Source organism: Dipodomys merriami, unplaced genomic scaffold (genome assembly GCF_024711535.1).
Source record: "Dipodomys merriami isolate MVZ:Mamm:240054 unplaced genomic scaffold, mDipMer1.0.p SCAF_27, whole genome shotgun sequence".
Classification (NCBI taxonomy): Eukaryota; Metazoa; Chordata; class Mammalia; order Rodentia; family Heteromyidae; genus Dipodomys; species Dipodomys merriami.
Window position 1 is genome coordinate 6,636,621 of NW_027204159.1, and position 10,646 is coordinate 6,647,266.

The 10,646-nt window shown below is 46.0% G+C and overlaps 1 protein-coding gene across 2 annotated transcripts in view; it reads right to left on the reverse strand.

Moving 5' to 3' along the window:
* Positions 1–7,715, reverse strand: part of Dnajc18 (DnaJ heat shock protein family (Hsp40) member C18) — a 38,357-nt gene extending 30,642 nt beyond the window's left edge. Inside the window, exons 1-2 of one of the 2 annotated variants that reach the window (XM_070036136.1) lie at positions 7,654–7,715; positions 291–377 (exon numbers count right to left, since the gene is read on the reverse strand). In XM_070036136.1, the coding sequence (XP_069892237.1) occupies positions 291–330 (40 nt within the window). In that variant the 5' untranslated portion in view covers positions 331–377; positions 7,654–7,715. Of the gene's footprint in view, positions 1–290; positions 378–7,565 lie in introns of both variants that reach the window. The other variant, XM_070036135.1, reaches the window with a different exon arrangement.
* Between the last annotated feature and the right edge of the window lie 2,931 nt (positions 7,716–10,646).

The following is a 10,646-nucleotide window of genomic DNA, read 5'->3' on the forward strand; positions in this document are numbered from 1 at the left end:
CTGGCGGGCACGGCCGAGGTGGGGGGGGGGGGCGGGGGACAGGGGGCCGGAGGCAACAAGTCGTCGTCGGAGATTCTGGGCTCCCGGCCAACACCCCAGCTTGCTCGGGCGTTGCTTGTTTCCGGCTCTGGCCTCTGCCCTGAGCCGTCCCCACTGCATCCCCAGCCATACTCAGGATTAGCATCCTCTCGCAGGCCTCCATCCCTTCACCTCAGGTCCAGGGTCTTGCCTCCTATCCTTGACCATTCCAGAACACCGCCTTGTCCCACCCTCCCGCCAGGACCTGGTACCTTCTGTCCAGCGTTCCCCGCTGCCCAGCGTGGCCGCCATATCCGTTCCCAGTCCGCAGGTTCACAGAGCCTCCTAGGTCCCCGAGGCTGAAAAAGAAGGGGGCGCGAAGCGCGGGGCACTCTGGTCATTGTAGTTCAATGCTTGTGGACTACGGGGGTATGGGACTACAACTCCCGGCAGGCCCGAGTGGAAAAGCCCTCGGGGATGCGCAGCTGTAAAGGGGCTGACTCTGGGATCGAGGCCTGCGGGAGCGCAGCTAGCCCCCGCCCGGCGGTTCTAAGAGCATTCAAGAAGGCCTCACTGGGTCTCGCCTGGGAAAGTTCTTCGGTGCTATAAACTAGAAGGCTCCTCAGGGATGGAGATCCTTTGTAAATACCACTGCGAGGTGTTTTTGTTTGTTTGTTTGTTTTGTTCTGTTTTTGTCGGTTGTGGGGCCTGAACTCTGGGCCTGGGCGCTGTCCCTGACAAGGCTAGTGCTCTCCCTCTGGATCCACAGCACCACTTCCGGCTTTTTCTGCTTATGTGGCGCTGAGGAATCGAACCCAGGGCCTCATGCATGCAAGGCAAGCCACCTTCCCAGCCCCTTCTGAGGAAGCCCTTCCACCTCTGGGAAGTTTAAGAGCCATGGAAATAGAAAAGTTCAGTAGCTGTAGGAGCCCAAGCCCTACAGAGGGCTCTCTAGGGGTCAGGAGTAGAGAAAGAGGAAAAGGGTAGGCTTGGGGCCACACCGGAGCCCTATCTGACTCTATCCCATTCAACTCCAATGTCCCTCTCAGACACTTATTTCCACACTTCCAGCTCACTCTTTTCCTTGGTCCTTTATTTCCTGAAGGACCAAACTCAAAGAAGTTAGTAAAACGGCTCACGCCTGTAATCCTAGCTAATCAGGAGGCTGAGATTTGAGGATCAAGGTTCAAAGCCAGTCTGAGGAGAAAAGTCCTTGCGAGACTCTTACCTCCGATAACTACTCACAAGAAGCTAGAAGTGGCTCTGTGGCTCAAATGGCAGAGCGCTAGTCTTGAGCACCAAAAGGCTCAGGGACAGGGCCCAGGCCCTGAGTTCAAACCCCAAGACCAGCAAAAAAAAAAAAAAAAAAGGAAGAAAAGAAAAAGAAAAAAGAAAGAAAAGGAAACGAGGAACTTTTGTTGTGTGTGCGTGTGTGTCAGTTGTGGAGCTTGAACTCTGGACCAGTGCGCTGTCCTGAGCATTTCAGCTCAAGGTGAGCTCTCTACCACTTGAGCTACAGTGCCACTTCCGGTTTTCTGGTGGTTAATTGGAGATAAGAGTTTCATGGACTTTCCTGCCTGGGCTGGCTTTGAACCGCGATCCTCAGATCTCAGCCTCCTTAGTAGCTAGGATTACAGGTGTGAGCCACCAGCACCGGGCAGGAACTATTCTTGTTTCCCAAAGTCTGGCTTCCCTTGGATTCAGAAGGACAAGAGCCTCAAGCTGGCATAAAGTTCTAGTCCTTCCTTGCAATCATAACCCTGCCATCTTGACATCATTCCCTTTGTTCTTGAAGAAAAAACACTAACCTAGAAGTTAGATATGGATGTAGTTGGGGTTTTGCTACAAATTATAGTGTGACCCTGGCCACACTATGGTCACACTATAATTCTCCTCCTCTGCCCCAATCTTCTTAGCTGAAAGATGAAACGTTTAAAGTACACTAGTCATTTTTATTTTATTTTATTTTGGGTCCAGTTGTGGGGCCTGAACTCTGGGCCTGGGTGCTGTCCCTTAGCTCTTCAGCTCAAGGCTAGCACTCTACCACTTGAGCCACAGCACCACTTCTGGCTTTTTTCTTTTTGCTTATGTGGTGCTGAGGAATTGGACCCAGGGCCTCAGGCATGCAAGACAAGCGCTCTACCACTGAGCCACTTTCCCAGCCCCTATAGCAGTTTTTTCCTTGAATAAGTAGTAAGGCTATTGAAGTATTCTTTATGATCCCAGAAAATGATTGGTGCTCTCATTTTTTATACTTTAATTTTAGTGACAATCATTTATGCAGTGTCCACTATTAGCAGAGAAATTTAGTGGATATTGTGGTTTTATTTCTGTATCTTCTATTCTTCAGGTCTGTTTTTGTGCCAGTACCAGGCTGTCTTTGTTATTATGGCTCTATAGTAGTTTGAAGTCCGGCACTGAGATCCCTCCTGTGTTGTCTTTTTTTGTCTAGAATTGTCTTGGTTATTCTAGGTCTTTTGTTGTTCCAAATGAATTTTTGGACTGTTTTCTGTATTTCAGTGATCAATGTCATTGGGATTTTAATAGGAATTGCATTGAATTGTATATAAATTTAGGCAGTATGGCCATTTTCACTAGTTTAAGTCTGCCTAACCAAGAACATAGAAGGTCTTTCCATTTCCTGGTGTCCTCTGTAATTTCTTTAAGTTTTTATAGTTTTCATCAAATAGTTCATTTACTTCATTGGTTAGGTTAATTCCTAAATATTTTTTGAGGTTATTGTAAATGGGGTATATTCCTTGATTTCCTTTTCTGCTTGTACATTGTTGGTGTACAGAAAAGAGACCGATTTTCTATACTGCTACCTTGCCAACCTGCTTTTTAAGTTCTGAGTTTGGGGGTGAGGTTTTTGGGATCATGGAGGTATAGTATCATGTCATCTGCAAATAGGGATAGTTTAACTTCTTCCTTCCCTATGCAGATGTCTTTAATGTCTTTTTCTCGTCTTACTGCTCTAGCTAAGGATTCCAGAACAATATTGAAGAGGAGTGGTGAGGGTGGGCATCCTTGCCTTGTTCCTGATTTTAGGAGAATTGGTTGTAGTTTTTCCCCATTAAGTATAATATTGACTATTGGTCTGTCATATATGGCTTTTATTGTTTTAATGAATGTTCCTTCTATTCCTATTTTCTCCCGAGCTTTTAATATAAATGAATGTTGTATCTTATCACAGGCCTTTTCCGTGTCAATGTGGTTCTTGATTTTGGATCTTTTGATGTGATAGATTACATTTATTGATTTATGTATGTTAAACCATCCCTTCATCTCTGGGATGAAGCCTACTTGGTCGTAATGTATGGGTTTTTTTTTATGTGTTTCTGGATTCTGTTGGCTAGAATTTTGTTAAGGATCTTTGCATCTGTGTTCATCAAGGAGATTTTGTGGCCTACTTTTTTAAAAAGAAAAAAAAAAGCCCACATACTTGAAAACTACCAAATGAGTTGACCACTAAAGGATTATGTCATTTATATCATCAGTTACAAATGGAACACCTAAAAATAGTGCTCTGCCCACCATAAGCTCTGAGAAAATGACAGCTGTCTAGATATTTGATAATTTTCATTTTACGTAGGAAGGAAAACTTAGCTACTGATTAAGAGACCAGCATAAGATTGTTCTAGGATGGGGCTGGGAAGGTGGCTCAGTGGTAGAGTGCTTGCCTTGCATGCATGAGGCCCTGGGTTCGATTCCTCAGTACCACATAAGCAAAAAGAAAAAAAACAGAAATGGTGCTGTGGCTCAAGTGGTAGAGCACTAGCCTTGAGCTGAAGAGCTAAGGGACAGCGCCCAGGCCCAGAGTTCAGGCCCCATGACCGGACCCCTCCCCCCCCAAAAAAAAGATTGTTCTAGAAAAGAAGATAAAGGTTATAAAGTATTTAGCACCTTTCTTGACTATAGTATGTGTTTAATAAATATCTTTTTTTGAGTTGGCATTGTAAATTAATAGGGATATATATTGGATATGTCATAGGGTCATTTTTATTTTTATGGTTCTCGGGTTTGGACTTAGAGCTTCATGCTTGCTAGGCAGACCCTGTATCACTTGAGCCCATTTTGATTTAGGATCTCACATTTTTTGCCCATGGCTTGCCTCACCCTATAATCCTTATACCTATTCTACCTTCATAGATGAGATCATAAGCTTGTAACACCATACCTAGGCTGGGAAGGTGGCTTAGTGGTAGAGTGCTTGCCTTGCATTCATGAAGCCCTGGGTTTGATTCCTCAGCACCACATACACAGAAAAAGCTGGAGGTGCCACTGTGGTTCAAGTGGTAGAGTGCTAGCCTTGAGTAAAAGAAGCTCAGGGACAGTGACTAGGCCTTGAGTTCAAGCCCCAGGACTGGCAAAAAAAACCACAAAAAACAAAAACAAAAACAAAAAAACCACCATACCTAGCTTCTTGAATGAAATGGGGTCCCACTAAGTTTTTTACCCAGTTGCTGCCAACTGTGATCCTCTCTGTCTCTGCTACTTGAGCAGCTGGGATTATAAGACCTAGGCATGAGACATTGTGCCTAACCTGGATATGTCTTTACTGGATCCTTATGCCAATGTATCTCAAAAAGCATGAAAGTACCAAAAGGGATTGAGGAGTTGCTTTTTTCTAGTAGCTGAATCCAGCTGCTAAAGCCATGGCTAGGTAAGCACCAGTGGCTCACACCTGTAATCCTAGCTACTCAGCAGACTGAGATCTAAGGATTGAGATTCAAGCCAGCCTGGGAAGGAAAGTCTGTGAGATTCTTATCTCCAATTAGGCACCAAAAAGGTGAAGGTAGATCTATGGCTCAAGTGGTAGAGCATTAGCCTTGGGAAAAAAGCTCAGGGACAAAGCTCAGGTCCTGAGTTAAAGCCCTAGAACCAGTATACACATACAAAAACAAAAAACCAGAGGATAGCAAAGCCAATTAGTATGAGAAGAATAATCTGTCACAATATATATAATAAATTATGTTATGCTCTTAAACTTGAGTGACAAGGTGACACCAAAACCATGGATGAGTCATAGGTACAGCTCTGTAATCTTGGACCAAGTCACACATTCAGGGAGCAGTGTACCCACTGGGTCCTGCAGGAGCCATTTATGCTTTGTGACTAAGTGACCTGATCAGAGATATCCATCAAGTGGTTTTACATAGAAAAATTACAGGTGTGAGCCAATGGCACCCAGACCTAAAATAGTTATAAAAATGGTTCAGCAGTACTACCTTCTCAGATTCCCATGAAAAGTACCCTTCTTCTCATTTATACCTCCACTAAGACTTTTGAAAGTGAGTCTGTCTTTGACTGCATCACTTGGACAAACTTAGAACTCCAAATCCTAACATTGAGAATACTTCTGTGCCAGCTGTTGCTTATATTCTGCAACCACTTAGCAAAAATAGTCTCCACTGTCAAATTCAAAATCTGTAGGCTCAGAGTTTACTGGGTGAAGGTGCCAGGAAAGAGAGCAGCTGGGAGGGAAATAAGAAATATTGGGATCTACAAGCCTAAGTATGTTCAGAAAGAAGTCCAAAGAAAGGACATACACAAATCCAAAAGGATAGTGGTGAGCAGGGCCATGAGAGTTTTCCAGTAGATTTAAATAGATTTGTTGTTGGTGGTGGTGATGGTGGTGGTAGGGGCCTTGAACTCAGGGCTTAGATGCTGTCCCTGAGCTTTTTGCTCTACCACTTTGAACCACAGCTCCACTTCCAGTTTTCTGGTGGTTAATTGGAGTTAAGAGTCTCATGGGCCAGGCGTTGGTGGGTTACGCCTGTAATCCTCACTACTCTGGAAGTTGAGATCTGAGGATCACAGTTCAAAAGCCAGCCCAGGCAGGAAAGTCCGTGAGAATCTTATCTCCAATAAACCACTAGAAAACCGAAAGTGGTGCTGTGGTTCAAGTGGTAGAACGCTCACCTTGAGCTGAAGAGTGCAGGGACAGCGCCCAGACCCAGAATTCAAGCCTCACGACTGACAAAAAAAAAATGATTAATTAATTAATTAATTAATCAATTTTTTTAAAAGAAGAGGCTCATGGACTATTCTGCATGGACTGGCTTTGAACCATGATCCTTAAATCTCAGCCTCCTGAGTAGGTAGGATTACAGGCATGAGCCACCAGTGCCCGGTGCATAGAATTTGACTGGGCGAGGACCAACATGTCTGTAATATTTTCTTTTCTTTTTTTTGGGGGGGGTCTGGTTGTGGGGCCTGAACTCTGGGCTTTGTCCCTCAGCTCTTCAGCTCAAGGCTAGCACTCTACCACTTGAGCCACAGCGCCACTTCTGGCTTTTTTCTTTTTTTGCTTATGTGGTGCTGAGGAATCGAACCCAAGGCCTCAGGCATGCAAGGGAAGTGCTCTACTACTGAGCCACCTTCCCAGCCCTCTATCAATATTTTCTAGGTGTGTGTGTGTGTGTGTGTGTGTGTGTGTGTGTGTGTGTGTGTGTGTGTGTGTGTGTGAGAGAGAGAGAGAGAGAGAGAGAGAGAGAGAGAGAGAGAGAGAGAGTGTGTGTGTGTGTGTGTGTGTGTGTGTGTGCCAGCCCTGGGGCTTGGGTACTGTCTTGAGCACTGTCCCTAAGCTTTTTTGCTCAAGTCTAGCGCTCTACCACTTGAGTCACAGCAACAGTTCTGGTGCTAACTGGAGATGTCTCATAGACTTTTCTTTTTTTTTTGGGTCCGATCATGGGGCCTGAACTCTGGGCCTGGGCGCTGTCCCTCAGCTCTTCAGCTCAAAGCTAGCGCTCTACCACTTGAGCCACAGCGCCACTTCCAGCTTTTTTCTTTTTGCTTATGTGGTGCTGAGGAATCGAACTCAGGGCCTCATGCATGCAAGGCAAGCGCTCTACCACTGAGCCACCTTCCCAGCCCCTCTCATAGACTTTTCTACCAAGATTGGCTTTGAACCTCAATCCTCAGATTTCAGTCTTTTGAGTTGTTAGTGTTATAGATGTGAGTCATTGGCACCCAGCTCTATTTTTTTTATAGGTATTTGTGGAATTAAAGGGAGCTTTTGCTGATAAAACAGTTTAACCCATTCAGGTAGTATATTAATGTTCCTCTTGTCCAATAGGGCCTGTGTGCCTGAACTGGTGTGTTAATTGCTAACCCGTAAGATGGGAGAAGATACGAGAGAACATTTTAAAGTCCTCCCACACACACCTGTTCCTACTTCAGGACCAAGTAGTCCTGGGTAAGAAAAGGAAGGAAGCTTCTTGTAAATGGCCACCATCCTGTTGTCCAGACATCCAGGAAGAGATGTTGTCTTAGGGAAACTATAAGGGCAGCAGAATGCTGCACTCAGATTTCCTGTCGGAGGTGTGGTCTTATGTTTACATAAATAGTAGGATCCTCCCAAAGAACCCCTCAAATATAGTTTGCTTGAGAGCAGGACTCAGCATTAAGGGGGTACAACATCCTCCACCTCTTCCTAAAGAATAGTTCCTCAGTAACAGGAAAAGCAAAATGGTATCAGTAGCAAGACAGCCTTGCAATCTCAAAGATATTAATACCAACTCACCCCTTCCCCCATATATAAGTACCTTATGACTAAGAGCTCATATTTGTTGGACATTTTCCAGAGCCAAGGGAGAATGTGTAGCCTTGTATTAGAGACATTAACTGAGTTACCTAGAATGGGACCCTTGTTCTTGATCTGATGAGTCCATTATGCTAAGCAACTGAACTAAGTGCCCAAGACAGAATAATAATTAAAACAGAACCCAGAACTTCTACACATTGTTATGTCACTTAGAGGTTCTATCTCAGTGACGGAATTTTGTACCAAAGCCAGATAGTAATAGCTTGGTGCTGGTGGCTCAAACCTGTAATCCTAGCTACTCAGGAGGCTGAGATCTGAGGATCACGCTCAAAGCCAACTCTGAAAGGAAAGTCCGTGAGACTCTTATCTCCAATAAACCACCAGAAAACTGTTGGAAGTGGCATTGTAGCTCAAAGTAGTAGAGCACTAGCCTGGAGTAAAAAAGCTCAGGGACAGCACCCAGGCCCTGCATTCTAGCCCTATGACCAACCAGAAAAAAAAAGACATGAAATGAAAGTGAAAAAGAACTAGCTAGTAAGTCATGTGCCTTTTTTGTGTGGGGGGTGGGGAGGGTAGGGTTGGTCATGGGGCTTGGACTCTGGGCTTGGGGGCTGTCCCTGAGCTCTTCAGCCCAAGGTGAGCTCTCTACCACTTGAGCCACAGCACCACTTCGGGTTTTCTGACGGTTAACTGGAGATAAGAGCCTCACAGAAGCCGGGTGCCGGTGGCTCACGCCTGTAATCCTAGCTACTCAGGAGGCTGAGATCTGAGGATCGCAGTTTAAAGCCAGCCTGGGCAGGAAAGTCTGTGAGACCCTTATCTCCAACAAACCACCAGAAAACCGGAAGTGGTACTGTAGCTCAAGTGGTAAAGATCTAGCCTTGAGCTGAAGAGCTGAGGGACAGCGATCAGGCCCAAAGTTCAAGCCCCACGACTGACAAAAGAAAAAAAAAGTCTCACAGCCTTTCCTGTCTGGACTGGCTTTGAACCATGATCTTCAGATCTCAGCCTACTGAGTAGCCACTGACACACAGTTTCATGTGACTTTTATAGTATGATTTAAATAAGAAAAACATCTGGTTGATTTGGGTCCTCCAGCAAATCTGACTCTGAGATGTACTTACCAAAGGTTTATTCGGGAGGGCTCCTGGCAACAATAGCTGTGAGGCAAACAAGACTGGGGCAGGGCAGAGAAACTGAAGCACAGGGTCCAGATCTTTATCCTCTCACTTACCTGCATCAACCAAACATCATCCAGCTATGAGATCTCAGCATCCAATACTGCCTACATCTGGGGAACCAATGTCTTAATTCCGAAGTGGGACATGGGTGGCAAGGCTCGATTTGCATCTACAAATGGCTAACTTGTCCTTTTACTTCCCAATATCTCTGCCTTTGTTCTTGTATTTGCCTACCTTGGAGCATGTATGAGGTAGAGCTCACTGTCCTCTGCTAAGACAGAAGGAAAAGAAGTACAGAGAGGGGCTGGGAAGGTGGCTCAGTGGTAGAGCACTTGCCTTGCATGCATGAGGCCCTGGGTTTGATTCCTCAGCACCACATAAGCAAAAAGAAAAAAAGCTGAAAGTGGCGCTGTGGCTCAAGTGGTAGAGCGCTAGCCTTGAGCTGAAGAGCTGAGGGACAAAGCCCAGGCCCAGAGTTCAGACCCCACAACCGGACCGCCCCCCCCAAAAAAAAAGAAGTACAGAGAGTATCAGAGACTTGCATGGAGTCACCTGGAACTGGTCTCTGGCTACCACCCTGCATGATCTCTACTCAATAGATTTCTTTTTTTTTCTTTTTAACTGGTACTGACACTTAAACTCAGGGCCTCAAGCTCATGAGAGGTTTATTTCCACTTGACACTGGCACTCCAACAGTTGAGTCATGCCATCAGTTCGGCTTTTTTGCTGTTTAATTGGAGATAAAAAGTCAGACCAAACTATTCAAATCTCCATCCTCAGATCTCTGCTTCCTGGTAGGATTATAGGCATTTGTGTAATAACTATCGGATAATCAGCTTGGCCCCATGCCCCCCCCCCCCCCCCCCGCTGCTGGAGGAGGTGGGGCATTGAGAGGCTGATGTCTCCGCCCTACGGGGCGTGCCGCCGGAGGGGCGGGGCGTGTGGTGGCAAGTGGGAGTAGGGGGAAGGCGGGGAGTCCTGAGGAGAGGGGTTGAAAGCCAGGAGTACTGAGGAGAGTAGTGGGGAGACAGGAACGAAGAAGTAGGAGAGGGAGAGCAGGAGGCAATGGGTAGAGAGCAGAGGAAGTAGAGTGGAGAGTAGTCCCGTTGAGGTGGGGGAGTAGTGAGATGGAGAGGAAAGAGGGGCAGCAGGAGGGGAGCAGGGCAGGCCTGAGGAGGGCAGGGCAGGCCTGTGGAGAGTGGAGAGGCCTGCAGAGGAGGAGGAAGGGAAGAAAAGGAAAAGCCTTCCCCTTGGGAGCATTGGAGCTTTGGAGGTCTGAGGTTTGGGGTTTTGCAGACCGACTAATTGGAGGTTTGGTGGTCAAGGCTACTCCTGGTTCTGGGTACCTAGCCCAGGACAAGGTAGTCGCAGGTCCCCTTTCTGGTGTAGAGTGTAAATAAATTCGTTTGTTATCTTTAACTGTGCCTGGATGGTTCTCTCTCTCTCTCTTGTTGTTGGTGGTGGAGCTTGAACTCTGGGCCTAGGCGCTGTCCCGCAGCTCTTCAGCTCAAGGCGAGCGCTCAACCACTTCAGCCACAGTGCCACTTCAGGCTTTTCTCTTTTTGCTTATGTGGTGCTGAGGAATCGAACCCAGGGCCTCAGGCATGCAAGGCAAGCACTCTACCACTGAGCCACCTTTCCAGCCCCTCACTTTTTTTTTTTTAACAGTATTTCATTAAGTTTTTTATTAAATACTTTTTATTGTCATTATAAAGGTGATGTACAGAGGGGTTACAGTTTCATAAGTCAGGTAATGAGTACATTTTTTTGTTGTCAGTCGTGGGCTTGAACTCAGGGCCTGGATAGTGCTCCTGAGCTCCTTTACTCAAGGTTAGCATTCTGACATTTTTGAGACACAGTGCCACTTGCAGTTTTCTGCTAGTTAATTGTCTTTGAACCAC